Raw genomic sequence first — 22833 nt, 5'->3', positions numbered from 1 at the left:
GTATAGTTGATTTACAATGCTGTATTAGTTTCAGGCATATAGTAAAGTGAATCAGTTACACATATACATATAGCCACTCTTTTTTTTTAAAATTCTTTTCCCACATAGGCCATTACAGAGAGTATTCCTTTTTTGAAGCAATCTTGGATCATATATTCGGGAAGTTTAATAGAAAGTCACAGAACTTTAGAGTTGAAAGGGATCTTCATACTTTTCCACCTACTGCTTGAATTATTTGGCAATATCTGTCATATATGACCTAGTGTGTCCAAATATCTCTAATGATAAGAAACATCTCCAGAGAGTTTAAGAACATAGTAACAATATTATCATGCTCCCTGTAACAGAATGGTGTTCCATGTCTTTGAAAAGGGCACAATATATGGTCTGTACCTAAAAAAGAGCAAATTATTTGTCTGTATCAACTTATGTATCACTGTCGTAAGAATGATCACAGTGATAACAGAGTGACAGCATTGCTACAAAATGTCTTAATTTTTTTCTCTTTATACATAAGATAAAAAGTTTTGTTTTGCAAAAAAAGGCTTTTCAACTCTATCTAAATTCCTTCAAGCAGAAGGGCCACATCTATTAAAATAAAATGTAGCAAAGCAATTTAAAATGTTCATCTTAATGACAAAGTGTAAAATAATTTCACAAAATTTCAGCTTTCTGAAATACATCAGTAAATAAAAGCACAATTTTCACTGTCAAATCTCAAGAGGTACAGAGATCAATAACAAGGGTCAATTTTATCGTATCTTTCTAGAAACATTTTCATTACTCCAAATGAATGGAAAATACATGTTGAATATGATTTGGCTATTTTTCCCCTTGGCATTCATAGTAGGCCTAACAAATAGTGTACTTACACTGGAGAGCTCTCCGAATATTTTTTCCAAAGAGAAATACTCCATGAAAGTAGCAAAACCTTCATTTAGCCATACATCGTTCCACCACTGCATTGTTACTAGATTACCAAACCACTGTGGGAAAAAACAAACTACTAACCAACTTTACACTCTCAAGAATTTTCTAATAATTGAATTGTCAGATTAATCACCTATAACCAGATTACAATTACTGAAAAATATACTTATTATAGTTAAAACAAACTATATTCAAATTGAAGACTTGCAAATAAATTATATTTGTAATATAAATTTACTTTAAAAGTAAAATTGCATAAATTGTATAAATTCACTTTAAAAGTAAAATAAAAAATGTAACATTTTACTTTAAATGAAACAGGCAAGAAAGACAATTAGCATATTTATCAATTTAACACATGTTATATACTAGGTAAACAAAAACGAGCCACCTCATTAAAAGTAAGATTTCCTAGATAATGAAATACTACTTTCTAATGTCAAGTTAGTAATATTATTTTCCATTGTATTTACAATCATCATGACAACTAAAAAATAAATTTCTATGTGAGGGATGTTCCTATAGTCAGAGAGCCTGGACTGCAGGTTTCTCCTCAGTCACCCAAGTTGAGGGCAGTATTTACATGATTCAAAACAAATTCAAATAACATTCCGTAAGAAATTTGGCATGCATACAAATAAATGAAATCAGAAAGATCTTTAAATGGCTTCTTCCATGAGGTGGTAAGAAGAAGGATAAAAACGATACGAGACTCCCTTAAAAAAAAATGCATCTCAAAATCCCTGACATAAAGAGTGGTAAATAAAGAGTGAAATAAAGGGTGTGCAATTTAGTCAGTGTGGCCAAGGGCTTGTCTCGAACCATCAGCAAAATGACAGGGTTACTAGGTACTGAAACAAAACAGCTTTGAGAATTACAAAAGCATATTTTTCAAAGATATTATCTTAAAACCTGTTTCAGAGGAAGATGACTTGCAAGTCCTAAAGAAGAAGTAAATGAGAAACACTCCCCCAGGGGTGATGGCCGGACCCAGAAATAACAGACCTAGAGCAGATCCCCCGAAAAACAACTTGTCTACATGCCTAAAATTGTAACAGTAAATAAGCATATGCTTCATATGCCAGCATGTCATGAAGCCCTCACGAGGGCTGTAGGGCGGGCTACAGACTGTGTCTGAGGTAGGGTGTCAACTGCCAGAGCATGTCCCACTTCCTCCACATCCTCCCACCATCACAACACCCCCATACCATACCCTACCCTCATAAACACCTCATCGAGGGCACAAGAGAGACAAGGTGTTGGGGAAGAAAGAGGAAGGTTCATGTACTCATATAATTTTCTTTCTTTTTCTCTACGTCATACAGAGTACCTTCCCTCTCCCAAATTAACTAAGAACCCAGTTTTAGCAGGAGACAAAACAATAAATCTAGCCCTGACAACTACAGTCCAAGAGGCGTAAGAAGAAGAGCACAACTCAGGGAAAAGGCTTCTTCCCCACCAAGTTATGAAAAGTAAGAGAGATAATGGATGTGAAAATGCTTTATAAACTGTAAAACCCTATATAAAACATTAAATAGCATTTTTATCTGAAAATTAAGTTTGTTTAAAAAGCATCATATTATTATGAAAGAAGACAATACTATAATAAAAAGCTGAATTATTATTAGCATCTAAATGTATTCTAAAACTCCAGGATATGAAACAGACCACAGGTGTGAGATATAACAGCCTTGGTTGCTGATACCTGATGGGCCAGCTCATGAGCGATGACTTTAGTAACCAGTTTTTTATCCACCACTGAAGAAGTATTATTATCATACAGAAGTGTCTCTTCTCGGAAGGTGAGCAAACCCCAATTTTCCATTGCTCCTGCTTCAAAGTCAGGAATAGCCACCAAATCTGGACATAACAAGAAAGAAGTGATCAACTTTACCCCATCTAAGGCACTCCCTAATTAAATCAAAATATTTTACCCATTGGTCTACCACTGAATCAGAAGGCAGTGAATTCATTTATACTCCTAAGGAAAGGAACCTTCCTAGCCCTGTATGCTCCTCACCTACCTGTCAGCTGAGGAAGACCTGATCAACCCCCTGTAGAGTCACTGTTGCTCTGTCCCTGAGCAAGAGAAGATACCTAATTCCTTCACAGTGAGGAAGTTCCCAGAGCAAGGAGGACAAAATGCAGGGCCAACGTTCTTCTAGCTAAAACCAGCTCCATGTTGAACAGCACTGAAATGCTCTTGCTTTCCTGAGCTCTCATTACTCCTATTATTATTTGAATTAGGAATTTCTTAGGAAATTAGAATTAGTCAAACTCCAGATTAAGCCCTAAGCAAATCCCCACTTACACAGCACCTCTGAAATAGTCCCATAAACTTCTAAGTGTTTTAAGCTCCACTTTCAGATACATCCATGGAATGTAAATAATCTTTAACAAATAGAAACAATTTTGAAGGCAAACAATTAACAGTGTTTCTTGGTTTTCCTTTAAAATAACTTCGGCAAAAGTTCTTCCTAAAAAAAATTCGCAACATAAATCTAGGTTATAATGATAATGAAAATCAGAGGCACTGTTTGATTCTTACCCAATTTCTTTAGTGGGTATTGAATTTCAAAGTAGTTTTGATAAAACTCAAGAAGCTTCACAGTTGTTTCCAAGGCATGGTGAACCTGACCAATCTTTTCTGGGACAGCATATATAGAAACCTAAAAGGTAACAGGTATGATGTAAAGACAGGTACAATTAAAATGGCATGATATTCAGGTGAACACTGTCAAGATTAGCATACCTGAGAACTACATAGAGGTATACGAGATTTTTCAGGACAGCAACTCTCGCTTGTAGTTCTTTTAACCCCTATAGGATTTAGCAAGTAATTTCCATACATACAACAATGTTAAAAAAAAAAAAAAAGCAATCAGTAAGTTTTAAGTTAACATGATATCCAAAATAAACTATTTTATATCATATAGTAATTTATAAGCATCTGCCTGTTTAATTTTATGATACTCTTCCTCTCCATTACCTACAGTGGCCCTTCCTTGTCTATGAGCTATCAAACTGTGAATTATTGGAAGGCCAAAACTAAGTTTTCATCTTTTTAGCACCTATCACAGTGCCTGGCATTGAACAGGCATTCAATACAGAGAAGTCACAGCTTACAAGGGAGTTAGTTCTAACATAAACATCTAAGACAGAAATGTTGAAATTACCCTGGGAAAACCTATTAGAGACCAACACATTCTCTTTCAGTAAGTATGGCACAGACAGCTTTTCTTCCAGCCTTGGAACTGCTTCCTTTTTTTTTTTTGCAGTTGTTGGCTTGTTTTTAAGGACCATGTTGTATCAAAAATAACCATACCCAGCAGAGTGAAACACTCAGTGAGTGGCACACGGTAACTAAAACCAAGTAAGCAGATACTGGGATTCATGCCCACACTGCCCACTCACTTCAGGGCACATGCTCCAGGGAAGACGCAGTTGCCCACATTACTTAAATTGTTATTCTTTCTCTCTTTTTCTGATTAAGTGCATAGGTTAAACACATATGATGTAACTAACTATACGTGTCTTATCAGTAAGTATCAAAGGCAAAATTTAAGCAATTACATTAAAAGCAACAGGTTTTGAAAAGCAATATTTATTGTTTTTCAATTGACTGAAAGAAAAAATCCCTCTGTACTCAACTTGGGAAAGTAGGATATGGACAAGACACAGCAGAAGATAAAAACCTCAAAATAAAGATCCCAACAGGTGGGAAATGGAGACCTACTGAATAATTCATCATTTGAAAAAATACATTGGTGAATTCTAACCCCAAATTATTTTTGGTCTTTCATTAAAGCCCTGAAAAACAGTCAAAAATTTCTCAGAAGTCATAATTTCAATTTTAATTGTCTTTATGTGGGGCCTTAGTCTATAGAACATATGCGTTAATCACAAAAACATGGAGGTAACATGGCATTAAAAATTAAATATAAAGAAAAAATTTTAAGTAAACAAACAACAAAATTAAAGGTGCAAGCTCTGTAGTTAGACTGCCAGGTTCAAATCTCTGCTAGTTGTGTGAACTTAGTTAACCTCAATCTCCTTATCTATAAAATGGTGATAAAAGTAGCTCCTATCCTCACAGGGTTGCTGTCAGGATTAAATGAACTAATATGTATAGAACTTAGAATAGTGCCTGACACAAAATAAGTGTTCAATAAATAGTAGTTATTATCATTATTACAAATAGAATCCCATCAGAAATGGGGTAAAATATGTATGAGCAGAGCATTTGTGGCAACAGTGACAGGAAGAATGAAGTGTTAAGAGTTCAGTTAGCCCACTTAAAATACGTTACTTTCTAAAGTAACTATGGAAGAAATTTCATGTCACGTCATGTGGCCAAGTGTACTTCACCAGCCCAGCACTCGAACATCTGCAGCCCTTGGTACAGGACTGTGACCACAGCTTATTGAATTCAGTCACCACCTGCCAAAGGACCATGCACACTCCCTGCATCATTCCCCCTGTGAAAGTGTTAGCACACAAGCACACACAACAAAGTCTGACATATTCTTCTTAAATCTAACTACCATTGTATATGACTGTACCAAGATCACTTGGAATTTGAGACCAGTCTTTATTATTTCTGCCTGTTCTTTCCACACATACATATTTTATGTTCCAGTCAATGTAACCATCTAGAAGATGCTGTCCTAATAGAAACACCACCCATATACTCCAGGTTCCTCCTCAAATAGCCTTCTCCCAAACACACCATTCGGCCACTCCCATCACTATGTGCGAATGCATCTTTCATTACATGGAAAGTAAAGGGAGAAAAAAGAAGTTCACATGGAACTGAAATCTGACCAAAGGATCCACTGAGTCCCATTTCTGGAATACAATGACTAGGAAAAAAGGTAGTTTGGTATTTTCTCTTGCCTTCTACTTCTCTTCCTTTAAAAAATGTGCTGTAATGTGCTGATAATGATTCATGCTCATCATCATATTAATTATCATGTTTTAAGAGCAACAGAAGCAGTAAGAAATAAACAAAGAAAGCAATCTAGTTCAACAAAGAAGTTCTGACCAGCACCCTGCACTTGGTAAGAGCGCTCTAAACGCTGTTAAGTGCAAGTCAACTGGTGCTCAGGCCTTAAGCCTTACAACTTAAAACTTTTCCTACAATATCTCTTGCTAAGACCTGAGAGATTTATAAAAGACACAAAAAAGTCTCCTAGTCAGCTCTCAGAGAAAAGAGTTAAGACTGAGGAATAGTAGATTTGTTAGGTTTAACTTACTCTGCTCCTTAATTTAATAAGAAGCAAAAACTAGACAAAAGCAAAACCAGAACCAAACCTCATCCCCCCAAAAGAACAACAATACGGCCTGCAAGATTTATGAAGATAGAAAATATTGGAATCTTCCAACACTACGTTTCCTGAAAAACACCAGCTTTCCTAAACAGACAGCTGAACGTACAAAAAGCATAAATTCCTTAAAAACAAAAAAACAAAAAAACCTCACCAGAATGAAGTCTATCCAGAATAACTGATTACATGGGACTCGAGACTTTAGGAGAATGATATAAATTACGTATAATGTCCCTAGCTGGTGGAAGGATACTTGAGGAAATGTTGTTTGTGGAAATTTGGAGCTAAGTCATGTTCCTGACTAAATAAGAATAAATTAAAATTATAACTTCACATGGATAATAGTGTTGAAGGTTCTGTTTGGATGTTAAACAGACATGATGTCCACATCTGACTAACCACCAATGGATTCTGATTCTACAAATTAGACCTGTCTATGGTAAAAACAAAATCAGGCAATGGCAACAACAAAATAAAAACCTCAAGACAAACTGATAAAGTGTATTTCAAAACTAGCCTAGAATTTTCTAGGTAATTCTGGCATTCCTGAAGGCAGCGAGAGGTTTAAGGAACACTGAAGAATGGACAGAAATGATAAAACAAATGTTCTCTCTTTCTTTAGGTCTTTGACAACATAGTAATCTTTATCACTGAACAGGCCACGTTTAATAATCCACAGTCAGCTTTGACATTTTCAGTTGTTTACCATGACTGACATTAATAAGTAAAGCCCTACTGCCTTATTCCTGAATCTTGTGAAATAGGCCTAATGTCAAATATTACAAAATAGAACATATCCTAGAGATTACAACATTTTAGTGGAACAAAAATCCTTTATTAGACTCTAAGTCTGAATTTCTGATCACCATACCTACAGAAATTATGTCATTTGGTGTAAGAGGCAGTATATTGTGGTAGACAGTAAATTCTGACTATCATTTACTGGCTATGTAATCTAGGTCAATTACTTAACCTCTCTGGTACACTGTTTCTTCATCAGCAATATGAGGCCAATGCCTTCCCCTCATTTGGTTTATAAAATAAAAAGATGTTTATAAATGAGAGCTCAAGACAACTGCCTGCACAGAGTATAACTCCACACATACTAAAGTCTTCCTCATTTCCTAATAATAAGAGAAAGTTAATAAAACAGTTGTTTATTTGTAATTTTTTCAAAACACATTTACTACTGGGTAGCATTAAAAATGATAAAGGTTATTTATAGTTATAGACATACAAGGGAGTTTACATACATACAAGAGAGTTTCTCTGTGTGTGTATTACTATCTGCCAGCTACTGAAGATTTTACAGGAATTTAAAAAAATTAATCCTTGAGAGAGCAGGCTAATATAGACAATATAGTATTAGAGTTGTGGAAGGTGAGGTTTAGAGAATCACAGAGCAGTCTGCCCAAGGGCACATAGGTAGAAAGCTGTACAGGAGAGATCTGAACTGAGGTAGATGCCAGACTCCATGTTTAACCATGTTGCTTCCTAATACATGTAAATAAAAAGCAAAAAAAGTCACCTGCAACTCCTCTCTCTCTTTCAATCTCTCTCTCTTCCAGTTGATCCTTGAACAATGACGGGGTGAGGGGCAACAACCCTCGGAGCAGTTGAAAATCTGAGTATAACTTATAGTCAGTCTTCTGCATCTAAGGATTCAAACTATGGATCGTGTAGCACCTCAGTATTTACTATTGAAAAAAATCTGCAATAAGTGGACTTGCGCAGTTCAAACCTGTGTTCTTCAAGGGTCAACTGTTGTGGACAAAATATATATATATATATATATATATATATATATGTTTTATATATATATGTTATACATATATGTTATATATATGTTTTATATATATGTTGTATATATATGTTATATATATGATATATATATATATATATATTATATATGAGGTATATATCTGAGCAGTGAATAATTCAGCCTGACTAGATGAAAGAATTCCATTGGAGCAACTGGAAATATAACCGAATTTATGAGGGCCTTGAATATCACAGAATGATGAGTTTGAATGTAATCCTACAGGCAGGAAGAAGCCAGCATAGCTGTTGAAAGAATGAGAGAGGGATGGAGGGAGGGACAGAGGGAGAAACAAAGAAAGAGAGAGGGAGGGAGGGGGAAAGAAAGAGAGAGAGGGAAAAGAAAAAGCCAAGACTACATACATTTTGAGATACAATAAAAAGTGCTGGGGATTTTATATCAAAGAGTGTGATAAGAACTACAACAGAGATGTAACTAAAGTGGTATGAAATATCAGAGAGGGAACGATTAATCCCAGCTGGGGAGAATGAAAAGCTTCAAGGAGAGGGTGGTACTCAGCTGACTCTTGAAGAAGCAACCTGACTTAGGACTGAAACTTTTAGGTTTTATCAAGGCTGCAACATCTGCATCAAGGGCTAAATTTGGGGTGCAAAACTTGAAGAGAGATTAATTGAATTTTTTTCAGGATTAAACCAGTCTTAATATCCTTTCGAAAGGATTCCGAAAAACTCTTTGGTTTAGACTTGCTAAAAACTCTTTTAAACCCAAAGGTGAGTAAATGATATTGAGCACTTATTCAATGTAGTCCACATTACCCTTGAACATGAACAGGTCTCCACCCTTTGAGCATAAAGTCATATGGCAGCGTTATTGCTGATGAAGAGCCAGATAATCCTCACCTCACCCCTTCTCTCTAAGAGTTAATGGAGCAGACATGATAATCTTTTCTAACAGAAGGAGTATGCCCCTCTTAATTAGCAAATAATAAGATCCAAATACACTGTGATTAAAATAAAGTTCTTTGGTCTGGAAAGGAAGCCCAAATCCAAGTGAATGTGTTCAAAGGGTAAAAAACATACCCTGGTGGGGATCAAAAATATGACCAAAAAAATTAAAGAATTCCATCATATTTCTATCATGAAAAATAATCATTTTTGGCTTTAAAAGACCCTTTTCTCCTATGTTGTTAGTATGTGAAGATATTAGCTTTTTAAGGTCTTTACAGTGAAATTAAGGCATAAAATCCAATCAAACAATCATTTACAGACAGATTCAAATGACGAAGAAAAGCAGAGGAGCCTAATTAGAACAAAGGGTCAATTTTGACAAATTACAGACATACCAGACATTTAAACAATCTTCTCTCTTTAAGATGAAGAAAATTCAGTCAGGACTTGCTTTTTCAAAAGGTGCATTCAAATGACTTTTACAACTTGGAGTTTTTCTTCTAACTAAATTTTTATGCTATCTTCTAAGTCTGCACAATGTTCTAGATTTGCTGCTGTCCAATAAAATTTTCTGCATTGATGGAAATATTCAATACCTTTGATATCCAATAAGGTAGCCACTAGCCACAAGAATGCTAGAAATGTGGCTACTGAGACTAAAGAAGTGAATTTTAAATTTAATGAATTTTTGCAGCTTTAATGATATAATTAACATATAATATTATGTAAGTTTAAGGTATACAACATGTTCATTAGATACACTTATATATTGTGAAATGATTACCACAGTAGCACGAGTTAACACTTCCATCACTTCACTTAACTACCATTTCTTTTGCATGGTGAGAACATTTAAGCAACTGTCTTTGCAACTTTCAAATATATAATACAGTGTTAACTATAATCACCATGCTGTACATTAGCTCCCCAGAACTTATTTATAACTGGAAGTTTGGACCCTTTGACCAACATCTCCCCATCTCCCCCACCCCTCAGGCCCTGGCAACCATGAGTCCACTGTTTCCATGAGTTCAGTTTTAGATTCCACACATAAGTGAGGTCATATATCTTTGTCTTTGTCTGTCTGACTTATTTCACTTAGCATAATGCCCTCAAGGTCCATATATGTTGTCCCAAATGGCAAGATTTCCTTCTTTCTTTCTCATAGCTGAATAACACTCCATTGTGTGTGTGTGTGTGTATGTATGTGTGTGTGTATATATATATATATATATATATATATATATATATATATATATATATATATATACACATACACACACATCTTCTTTATCCATTCATCTGCAGACACTTAGGTTGTTATTATTATGAATAATAATATTATTATTGTTAGTAATGCTGCAACAAACATGGAAGTGCAGATCTCTTTAAGATCCTGATTTGATATATATCCTGTGGATATATACCCAGAAGTGGGATTGCTGGATCATATGATGGTACTATTTTTAATTTTTTGAGGAACCCTCATATTGTTTTAAACAGTGGCTACACCAATTTACATTCCCACTAATAGCGCACAAAGGTTCCCTTTTCTCCACATTCTCACCAACACTTGTTACTTGTTATCTGCCTTTTTGATGGCAGTCATTCTAACAGGTGTGAGGTGGTATCTCACTGAGGTTTTGATTTGCATTTTCCTTCTCATTAGTGATACTGAGCACCTTTTGATGTATCTGTTGGTCATCTGCATGTCTTCTTTGGAAAAATGTCTATTCAGTTCCTCTGCCCTTTTTTAACCAGATTGTTTGGTTTTTTGCCACTGAGTTGTAGGAGTTCCTTATATATTTTGAATATTAATCTCTTATCAGATATTCGATATGTTCTTCCATTCCACAGGTTACCTTTTAATTTTGTTGACTGTTTCTTTTGCAGTGCAGAAATTTTTAGTTTGAGTTTCTCCTACTTGTTGATTTTGGCTTTTGTTGCATGTGCTTTGGTGTCATATACAAAAAATTGTTGCCAAGACCCATGTCAAAGAGCTTTTTCTCTATGTTTTCTTCTAGGAGTTTTATACTTTCAGATCTTACATTTAAGTCTTTAATCCATTTCCAGTTAATTTTTGTGAGTGGTGAAAGACAAGGGTCCAATTTCATTCTTCTGCATGTGATGATCCAGTTTTCCCAGCACCATTTATTGAAGAGACTACCCTTTCCCCACTGAGTATTCTTGGCTCCCTTGTCATATATTAGTTGACCATTTTTGCAGGAGTTTATTTTTGGGGTCTTGATTCTTTTCCATTGGTCTGTGTCTATTTTTATGCCAGTACCACACTCTTTGATTACTATGCATATGATTTTGATTACTTTATCTCTGTAGTGTAGTTTGAAATCAAGGAAGTGTGATACCTCCAACTTTGTTCTTTTTTCTCAAGATTGCTCTAGCTATTCGAGGTCTCTGTGGTTCCATACAAATTTTAGGATTATTTTTTTCTATTTCTGTGAAAAATGCCATTGGAATTCTGTTGCATTGAATCTATAGATTTTTTTTTTTTTAACGCTTGGTAGAATTCACCAGAGAAACTGATCTGATCCTGGGCTTTTCTTTGTTGGGATGTTTTTGATTATTAATTCAGTCTCTCTTTATATTACTGATCTGTTCAGATTTTTTTACGTCTTCATGATTTAGTCTTGGTAGATTGTATGTTCCTAGGAGTTTATACATTTCTTCTAGGTTATCCAATTTCTTGGCCTATAGTTATTCACAGTAGGCTCTTATGATCCTTTGTATTTCTGTGGTATCAGCTGTAATGTCTCCTTTCATTTCTGATTTTGAGTCTTCTTTTTTTACTAGTTAGTCTAGCTAAAGGTTTGTCAATTTCATTTACCTTTCTAAAAATCCAGCTCTTCATTTTGTTGATCTTTTCTACTCTCTTTCTGGTATCTATTTCATTTATCTGCTCTGATCTTTGCTTATTTCCCTCCTTCTGCTAACTTTGGGCTCAGTTTGTTATTCTTTTTCTAGTTCCTTGAGGTGTAAAGTTAGGTTGTTTATTTGAGAGCTTTCTTTTTTCTTAATGTAGGCATTTATCACTCTAAAGTTCCCTCCTAGAACTGGTTTTGATACATCCCATAGAATGCATATACCACTACATTATACTATTAGAACATTCTGAATTTTACTATATAAATACCTTTTCCAGTGTGTTGTACATTTTCATGTTTTCATGTTACTAACTAGTGTCCTTTCAATTCAGCTGGAAGCATTCCTTTCAGCATTTCTTGTAAGGCAGGTCTAGGGGTGAGGGGCTCTCTCAGCTTTTTTTTCTTGTATGGAAAAGTCTTTCTCACTCTTTCATTTCTGAAGGATAACTTTGCTGGATAGAGTATTTTTGGTTGGCAGTTTTTTCCTTTCAGCACTCTGAATATATCATTTGATTCTCTCTTGTGTTCTAAGGCTTCTTCTCAGAAATCCACTGATAGATTTATGGTAGTTCCCTTATAAGTTATAAGCTTCTTTTCTTTTGCTGCTTTTAAGATTCTCTTTGACTTCTGACCATTTTACTATAACGTGTCTTGGAGAAGACCTCTTTAAGCTGAGTGTGTTTGGTAACCTATGAGCTTCATGAACTTGGATATCCAAATTTCTCCCCAGATTTGCTAAGTTCTCAGCAATTACTTTTTTAAGTAAGCTTTCTGCCCCCTGCTCCCTCTGTTCTCCTTCTGAAACTCCAATAATTCACAAATTGTTTCTTCTGGTGGTGTCCCACAAATCATGTAGGCTTTCTTCACTTCTTTTTCATCCTTTTTTCCTTTGTTCTTCCCTGACCAGATAATATAAAATTTCCTGTCTTCTAACTCGCAAATTCTTTTTCTTGCTTGATCCACTCTGCTGCTGATGGTCTGTATTGCATTTTTCATTTCATTCACTGTATTTTTCAGACCCAGAATTTCTGTTTGGTTCTTTTTTTTTTTTTTATGATTTCTATGTCTCCGTTAAACATCTCATTTTGTTCATGTACTGTTTCTTGATTTAATTAAATTGTCTTTCTGTGTTTTCATATTATACAGCACAGTTCTAGAGGCTTCCTTATACATATATTGTCTCTCTGAAATTCTCTTATAAAAGTAAAATTTAAAGGAACTTAAAAATTATTGATTTTTTAGGTATTCAAATAATAACAGTAAATAACAACTAAGTAAAAAGTAACACTGCTGGTATAAAACGTCAGAGTTGTGAACCAAAAGCTTGTTTTCCTTCATAAAGCAGTTACCAGATATCATGAAAGGATTCCTCTCAACCTCCTGTGAATACAGGTTTTCAAGACAATTACCACAACAACATACATACCAGGGTTCCATTTATGTCCTGACTCAGATTCTTCAACTCCCCCACAATGAAAGCAACCAGGTAAGTGCTCATCTTCACACTCTCAGAGAATTCATCCTGAACAAGTCCATCTTCCATAATGACTGATGACTTCTACAAGCAATGGGGAAAATGACAGTTCTGTAACTATGAGAATAAATGACAGTGACATATAAACTGGGAAACTGAAGATTCAAATAGGAAATAAGTAGTGAAGATGCTGGCATATTTTAATCTCTCAGCACAAGTTTCCAAACAACACGGCCCTCAGTCTCAGTCTGTTCTACCATCCTTCATCATGAGGACATACTGAGTACGGTAAAAATCCTTAAGAAGTTCCTAGTCTCAAACAATGGCTTTAAATAAATGTAAGTTAGAAACAGTAAGTAGCAGTGGCTCTGTTTCTCCCCTTTAAAACACCATCAAAACCAAAAATCCTTTCTTATGACCTAGGAGTACTCCATTCTACTGCTACAAATACATTCACACAAGAAGGAGCTACACCTGGTTAATCCCTCCAAATGATCTGAAATGGCTTCCTAAAGGACCGTGTTGATGACCACAAGAAGGCTTAGTGGGATTAAAGGTGATAAGTCACTAGAAAAGTCTGCAGCAGACACAAGATGAGGGAAGGCGGGCAACCTTGCAGGATTTTCCAACCATGAATTTAAAATATGTTTTGGGTTACTAGGCAAGTAAGCATTTGACCTCTCTTAGAGAAAGATTAAGGTGAAGAGTACGGCCAGGAGTAGAGCTGCTGAAGTGACGTCCTTGTCAAAGGACAGACCATGTCCTCTCCTTGACTCAAGGGCTGACTCATAGTCTGTTAGATGTGGTTGCTCCTCCCCCCGAGTCACACGGCTTCTGAGAGGTTCCTATCGGCTGCACACAGCTCTCAGGTGTAACAAAAGGACACCCCCCAAGTTCTGTTTAGCATAAAAACAATTCTGCCTGATTTCACCCCCACTACTTCCATGCAGACAGAGCTCACAGCCAAGAAAGATGTCCATGTTCTTGTTGTTCAACCTCCATGTTACAATCTTGATTTCTCAGTAACCACTAAAACACCAAGGTCAATCATGATTCAACACTACCAAATATCACTGTTTAGAATAGCAAATGTACCATGTCTTTGAAAATATCACTGTGCTCTTTAGTAGCAGTTCACAGTATTAATATTTGCAGAACTTTAGTACAATAGCACAGACTTCACATTTCCTGCCCATACCTTCCACATCCAGTCTTTCTCTTTCCTCAAGTGCTTCTCAGGCTGACTTCCCAATTGATTCCAATACATATTTTACTTTTATTTAAGCATTTTAAGAAAGAATAAGAATGCATATGATTTTAATCATTCTCAACAGTATGGCAAAGAAGAATTCAAGTATTCAAAACAAAGAAAGAGACCCACTCAAAGATTTTACATTCAAGGAATAGAACAGTACCTTAGGCATATTTGATAAAGCAGTGTATTGCTCATCTCTTATGATCCTGATGATAAATGTGGCTTTAAATGCTGGTTCATCAAAACAAGGAAAAGCAGATCTTGCTGCCAAGGGTTCAAACTGAGTTGCTGCAAAGTACCTAAAACAAATGCAAATCCATCCAATAGTTATCGAGTACCTACTATTCAAGGCACCTTGCCAAGTTCTAGGGATACTAAGATAAATATCATACAAGCCCAGACATTAAAGGATTCTCAATCAACTGGGAGAGGCAGAGGTTATACAGTAGAAAGTTATCAGGCTGCGAATCATGTCCTAATAGTGCAAACAAAGCAGTGGAAACAAAGGGTAGGAAACAAATTCTGCCTAGCGGTAGAGACACTGTAAGGAAACTGGTGAAAAAATATGAAGAGGGCCATTAAAAATGAGGAATATTTGAAAAGGTAGAGAAAGGAAGACAGTGCAGCCTAGAAAGAGTAGGAAGCACACGGAAGGACTGAGCAGTGCATATTCAGGGACTGGGGGTGGGTGTCCAATGTGGCTGGAGATGAAGCCACAAAGATAGGCTACAGCTGGTCACTGAGGTCTTAAAAAGGTTTCTGATGAAAGATCACCATAAAAGATTGTCATCCATTGCCATTATTCTCTGTACAGACTATGGCTTCATAACACTAAACCTCAAACTCACAACCTGCACTTTCATGAGGACTGAAAAGACTAGGTGTCCTATAGTATGCTGGTGTTCTTTACTCTCTTCAGAAACGAATCAAAAATTTTCCTCCTCTCCTACAGCAACAACACTTGAGAATTTAACTATAAGTCCTCAATTAAAGGTTGGGAGAAAAGCATAAAAAGAGGAGAAATGCAGATTTTTAGTTAAGCAGAGGAATAAAATAGATCTGCATTTGGGAAATCATACAAACATGGTCATAAGGAATCAGGACAAGTGTGGCCCTGGTGTGCACATATCAGCTACCAGTCAATATGGTACATAGATAACCACCACTGTGGACATGATTGCCTCGCTTGCTTAGGACTTAGTCTACCTAGTGGGGTGGGATAGGGAGGGTGGGAGGCAGATGCAAGAGGGAGGGGATATGGGGATGTATGTATGTGTATAGCTGATTCACTTTATTATACAGCAGCAACTAACACAACAATGTAAAGCAATTATACTCCAATAAAGATGTTAAAAAAAAAAAAGGCAAGTAGAAAAGAGTGTAAGATTTAGAGGCAGAAGACCCAAACTCTGCAACTTACCAGCCATATGACTTCAGCAAATCAGTGATCTACATCTCATTTCCTTATTTGTTAAACTAGGATCAAGGTAGGATCCCCTACCAAACATTTAGGGTTTTTACTAGAATCGAATAAGACTATTCATAGTAACAACCACTTGTATGCCATAAATTCCTACACAGATGTCTATTATAAATGCTGGATAGTCATAACTCTTCCTTCATGCTTAGAATTACTGTGCTTCTGTCCTAGTAAGGATTTGCCCAAATAACTGTTTGTTAGGGTAAACTGCAAGAACGACAGCAATCAACATACGTGAAACAATTTAAAAATATGTTTCGAACATTCCATTTCTTCACCCAACTCCCAAATTCTTACCCAGTTAACTGAAGATTTTGGAAGAGGGCCACAAGGGACCAAGGGATAAAGTTTGATGACATCCATACTATTCATATGAGAGTCTACTTGGACCATCATTTTGGATAAAAACTGGATTATAATGTTCTAAGACAAATAAGATCTTAAATTATCGTTAAAAGAGATGCAATAAGAACTATCTTACATAGAAGTCCCTTTGAAAAGGCTGCTGCTTGATGATACTTACAATCTATTCTATCTAAGCTGAATACCTCAAAGCTTGTTCTTTCATTAGTGACTGCATTTGCCTTCAGAAATACTAGTTGCAGTTTGAGCACCACCTCCAGGAGCACTGAAGACAGTTATGAATTAGCTGAGGGTCAGTAAGAGAATTCTAAGCGCTGGTGATAACAATGGGTAAAGAGGTGAAAACTAAGGAGGCAGTGCACCACAGTGGTTAAGAATGTGGTCTTTGAAGTTAAAATGACTTTGGGTTTGAGTTCCCCTCTGCTACTTGCTAGCCATAAGATGCTGAATGAATTACTTCATGTGCCTCTGCTTCCTCATCTGTAAAGTGAATAAAATATAATTTCCACCTCTTAGTGAGTTTGACAAGATAAAAGACTAAACATATAAAATGCTTGCAACAGTTTCTAGCACTTCAGTTCTCAAGTAAATATGGGCTGCCATTATCACTGGAACTCAGGAAAGTGCACATGAAGTTCATTAAGGCAGGTGAGGGCTGTGAGAGGAAAAAAAAAAAGGCCCAGATCTTGAAAGAAATTCAATTAAATCTTGTTAAAAATGAGGAACTGCTGAAGGATCGTAAACCAAAGACCAACATGGTCAGGTCTGTACTTCTAGAAATAGTCTGGCAGCAGTGTGGAGGAGGGGGAAAGCTGTAGTAAGATTAGAGGTCAGGGGTCCAGTTAAGAAGATGACTCAAGAGTTCAAGAAAAAGACACTGAGAGATTGAAGGACAAAGAAATAAAACACATCTCCACCCTAAATTCCTTTGCTAGTTTTTTAGCATCAGTTTGTTATCTAGAACCTTAAATCTATGGTCAACAACTTCTAGATTTAACTGCAAGGTTACTGACCATCTCCACTTCTTAGATGACACAGGTAAAGCTCCTTTACCACAAGCAGTGTCAGTACGTTTGACATTTACACATACTTTGATTTTCCAATCAATAGGAAATATATCCCTTAATTACTTTATCTACTTGTTTTGAATTAGTTTTCAGACCTCTTGAAAGGTATAAATAATCTTCTAAACTTCTATCTTGCATCAAGATATACAATCATGTGGGGCATCCATTTTATGGAACCAGGTAGGTTAATGGACATATATTTTTTGTAATAGCAGAGTTTCACAAATTTTAAAGTACTATTTAAAAAAAATACTCTATTTCGTAATTTTAAGAATGTCTTCCCATAGTATGAGTGTGTTTTGTGTTTGGTAATTGCAATCATTGTTGCTTTTGTTGTGGTCATCCATTTACAATGCTTGGTGTCAGTTTATTTATCTCCTGTAAAAATAAAATACAGTGTGTGTGTGTGAAAAAAAAAAAAAAGAATGTCTTCCATTTTTCTAGCATTTTCCACAACTCAATCCAGCCCACAGCAAAGGGTCAACAAGTGACCATGTCCAAAACCACCCCACCCTGCCACACAACATTGATTCTTCCCATTATACACAGGCAGGCCCAAGAGAATCCAAGGGCAATAATCTGACTGGAAGAGATGACTAGGGTATTTGTCTTAAAGGTCTGATTGCATACTAAGAACACTGTTTTTATGTATATCCTATAATTCCTAGAGATGATGGAGATTATAGAAGGAGAAGTAAAGCCGAGAAGCCCCAAGCTACCCCTGCAATTATAAATTTGCTTTTCATGTCAGATCTCATGGCAAGAGCCAGCACGCCATTTATTTTAAAAGTATTACATTAAGGGGAAAGAGAAAAATCACTTATCTGAATAGGACTATAGATCTTGCTTTGTCTCTTTCTCCAGTTAAGAAGGATCAAAAAACTTAAAACAGATTTAAAATATTCATTTCTATTTTTCTCAATATACCAACATACATTAGCCAAATGGCCATCAATGGTAATTCACATACTGGTTTGCAAAGGAACATGAGAGAATGCGCCAATGCACTAAGCAGATCTGACAAGGACTTTGTACACGAAAGAAAAGTGACATTACTGCTACTTAAGAATTGTCTGTATGCAACTGTGCACTGCATCTTTCCAGAAATTCAAACTACATCTATGAATACTAAGATTAAAGAACAAAATATATGGTTTAAATGGGGAGCTGAATAATTTTATGTTTTAAGTCACTTTTTAAAAATTAATCTCTCCAAGATTTCTTTTTTTTTTTTTTTTACTTTTCCATCAGAAATCCAAAATAGAATGGCATTAAAAAAAAAACCCAGCAAAGATTAAGGATACTAAAAATTACATATGTAAGTATACAACACTTCTTCATGCTTTCTTTCTTCATCTCAGTAAGCACCTCCTAAAAGCTCCACACAATAGGAAACTAAGAGTGAAAGAATAACCCGTATTCTTCTATATTTGGTTCACATGGAGACCTTGAAGGTGATAGAAAACTAGATTCATCTTATAAGATATGAAAAGCTCAAGATAACTTAAGTGTTTGTGATAGAGAATGTAACTGATATATAATCCTTGTCCATTTCCTTCCATCAGCATGCCCCCAGCCCCACCGTGACATATCATATATATGACAGATATATATATATATATATATACTCAAGGCTTTGACTAAGAGAGAAAGAGTATACTCTTCCAAATCACCATTCTACTATTTTGCACCTAACCTCTTAAATTAAAAAAAAAAAAATTGCAGTTAATGTCTCTAGTGTGGGCAAAGGGATCCATATTGCAGAAGTCATCAGAGAGCAAAGAAGCAGAATCATTTAGGAGGGCTACATACTTTTTCTCATTACTTTCATCTGTGTAGGAGATGCCATAAAACCCATAGTAAGAACGAGATATATTTGCCGAATACTCTATCTTCAAGGTATAATTGTGCCCTTCAAGAAGGGCCTCGGGGGCAACAATGGCGATTTGTTCATGAAATGGATATTCCAGGACATCAACTTGTTTTTCTTGGCTTGAAACTGCTGACATAAAGGTCACTCTTGAAATATTATGGCCTGTGCTGTGAAGAACTATGTTCCATGTGGCCTGAAGAGCCTGAAGTGAAATCGTCACAGAGCCCCTGAATGTCATCGAGGTTAGGTTTGGGTGTAGGTTAAGTTCATAGCGTACTGGCATAATGGCAGTGGGAAGCCTGACTTGTGCCCATGGAAACAACTTCCCATTAGTTGCAAATGGCTGAATTAATCCCATTGATTGGTTTTTTTTATGGCAGCCTTCTTTGGTAAAGGTACATCTGGGCAGTAGATAAATCACCATGATTACAGAAACAGCAACCACAATGACAAAAGCACAGACCACCATGGTCCTCGCAGAGGGTACTGAACAAGTCCCATCTGAGCTCTGCCTGTAGCCGGCTGCACTGTTTCGAAGGCCCGAGCTCCTGTTCATGAAGGACATGCCCAGCAGCTTTGCGGACGACTCATAATCCTCTTCGTCCTCATCCATCTCATGCTCACCAAGACCCCGCACCAGCAGTCGCGAACCCCGGGGCTCATATTCCACCTCATCAGGCTCTAGAGGATGTAAACAAGGTTCTTTGGCTAAATCCACCACATCTGGTTCTTCCTCAAACATGCTGTTTTCAATCATATTCCTGGGGAGCGGAAGCCGATCTAAAAAAACCAAAACATAAGGACCAGGCACAGAGTTAGAAAAAAAAAAAAAAAAGCTTGTAACACCATGTTTAATCTAAGAGTTTTTTTTTAAGCACTAAGACTTATTTCCATCTCAGAGCTGCTGAATTAAATATGATGTTTATAATATTCTTGTATCATCCATTAAAAACTCAAGCATAGATAAGAGCATATCACAGTCTTAAAATAAGAAAGCTAAACACACAGGCTAGTATCCAAAAAGGCAGCTGAGATTAAATACTGATTTCCTTAATACACTCCTGCCCAACAACCTGGGCCCTTGTCCTGAGCTTTAGAGGGCCCTGCTTTTGCCCGCCTCTAGCTGTGCATGTCCCCAACAGGGTGAGGCGTCAGTAAGATCAAAGAATGCCCATCCATAGTCCATGTCCCTCTTCTGCAGTCTAGGTACCAGAATCCCCAGAATTCCTGCCTAAAAGGTTCAAACCTGCTTCTATGGCCTTTGTGGGTCTCCTCTCTGAGTCCCATTCTCCCTAGGGAGGACCACAGCTGGAATGCCCATTCATAGTTTGAATGATGGTTAAGCAACAGGCTGGATTACTTTTTCCCCCTTGGAAGAGGGATGTTTCTGTTCCACAGCAAACTGCAAGGGGCAAATTATATAGAAAATTTCCATAATCAAGAAATAATTTTTAGGACTTCCCCGGTGGCGCAGTGGTTAAGAATCCACCTGCCAATGCAGGGGACATGGGTTCGAGCCCTGGTCTGGGAAGATCCCACATGCAGCGGAACAACTAAGCCCGTGCGCCACAACTACTGAGCCTGTGCTCTAGAGCCCGCGAGCCACAACTACTGAGCCTGTGTGCCACAACTACTGCAGCCCGTGCATCTAGAGCCCATGCTCCACAACAGGAGAAGCCACAGCAATGAGAAGCCCTGGCACCGCAACAAAGAGTAGCCCCCGCTCGTCGCAACAAGAGAAAGCCTACGCTCAGCAACAAAAGACCCAACGTAGCCAAAAATAAATAAATAAGTTTATAAAACAAAAAAGAAAAGAAAGAAATAATTTTTAAAAAGACAAAAGAACTATAAAAATCAGATAAAACGACCATCCAACCTGTCTTTTCATGCTTCCAGAGCATTTAGAAGTACAAGAGATTCCCCTCTGTAACAACCACATAATACACCATAAGTGTAAGTGGATCCTGGGGTGGGGTAGTGGTAGGAACTTTTAAAACCACACAAAAAAGCTGCACTCTCCAACTTGCCAAGAATCACAAAAAAAAAAAAAGACTCCAAAAGTAGAGGAGTAAATAATAGCATACAGATCAATAATTCCTAGGGTTAGATTGAAAGTTTGATAAATGAAACCCCCATTAACCTTTCCCTCCAAGGTACTTTATACATATCATTTCTAATCCTCACAATAATTCTATAAAATGGCAAGTATTATACAATTTCAGACACAAGAAAACAAACAAGCCAAAAACAGAAATAAGAGTTAATTTACCTTCACAAAGTCACAGTTATTTAGTCACAAAACTGATACTAGAGCTCAGGTCTAAAACTCTGATCCCAAATTTTAGATTCTTTCCATTATTATACTGCATCTCCCTACTCAACTAGCTCAAAGGATGAGAGCTTGTACCTATTTATTTCTTTTGTATTTGGCAATGAAGTTGCTTAGAGTCTTATTTCACCATCAGCAAGGCAAAACTTACATAAAATTCCTTAGTATCTAGCTTGACATAAATGCCATGTGTTTAGTGCTACTCAATAAGTACTAACTAAAGAGTGGCAACTCATAATACATGAAACCAAGTACCAATAAACATCAGGATAAAATTTAGTGTCTTACTACTCCAAGTGTGGTCTGCGAACCAGAGCATCTACATCACACAGCAACTATTTAGAAGAGCAGACTCTCAAGTCCCTTCCCTTAATCTGAATTTTAACAAATCCTCAGGAGATTTATGTGCACATAAGTTTGAGAAGCACTGGTCTAAGCCTTCTCCATGGTCAGATCCCGGGCAGCATTGGACTTTGCATCCTTGCGTGTGCTCTGGCCATCCCAACTGCTCGCTCGTCTGAGACAAGACAAGCTGCTCTTCTACGCCATGCTCCACTTCTGTTTTCCTGTCTGTTCCCTTTGCCGGCAATGTCATCATTTCTCCCACCCCAGTCCACCTGGTGAACACTTGTTATCCCATAACTCATCTTAACTTGCTACAGTGTAAATTTAAAAAGTTATTTTCTTTTTGTTTCTTCCTTTCTCTTTATTACCTTTCAAAAATACATTTTCTTTTCACTTCATCTCACTCCTTTTAGGTTTGGGGAGCATAGAGACTCCAATGAGGTTGCCTTTTCCTACCTCCTCTCCATCCCCAAATTTATAAAAGCTATGCTGCTTTAAAAGTTTTCTTTGAATAAAACTTTTAATCACTTTCCAGGTGTGTGGGTTCAGCAATCTGCCGTCTACCCATCTCCTGTGACTTGTCTAGAAATGCAAGAAGGGTGACAGTTATAACATTGTGCTTTGGGAATTTAATCTCCTAAATTTCCCATAGTGCCCCAACTTCTTGTGACACAATTTTGTTTTGTTTTGATAGTTAATTGTGTTTGAGACTCATTCATTTCATTAACAGAGCAAATACTGCTGTAATTGAACTCAAAAAAATTTTTTAATTATTAATGAA

General features: G+C 36.7%; 1 protein-coding gene across 2 annotated transcripts in view; it reads right to left on the bottom strand.

The window, feature by feature from the left end:
- The window catches only part of LNPEP (leucyl and cystinyl aminopeptidase), a 116940-nt gene that overhangs the window by 43498 nt on the left and 50609 nt on the right, over positions 1–22833 (bottom strand). The window contains exons 2-7 of one of the 2 annotated variants that reach the window (XM_082375716.1): positions 19318–20158; positions 14756–14894; positions 13293–13424; positions 3479–3599; positions 2636–2790; positions 873–986 (exon numbers count right to left, since the gene is read on the bottom strand). In XM_082375716.1, coding sequence (XP_082231842.1) covers positions 873–986; positions 2636–2790; positions 3479–3599; positions 13293–13424; positions 14756–14894; positions 19318–20158 — 1502 coding nt within the window. The remainder of the gene's footprint in view (positions 1–872; positions 987–2635; positions 2791–3478; positions 3600–13292; positions 13425–14755; positions 14895–19317; positions 20159–22833) is intronic. The other variant, XM_082375717.1, reaches the window with a different exon arrangement.

The sequence above is a fragment of the Balaenoptera borealis genome, assembly GCF_965194805.1.
Source record: "Balaenoptera borealis genome assembly, chromosome: 2".
In the NCBI taxonomy this organism is placed as follows: Eukaryota; Metazoa; Chordata; class Mammalia; order Artiodactyla; family Balaenopteridae; genus Balaenoptera; species Balaenoptera borealis.
This window is presented reverse-complemented; position numbering and strand designations above follow the sequence as displayed.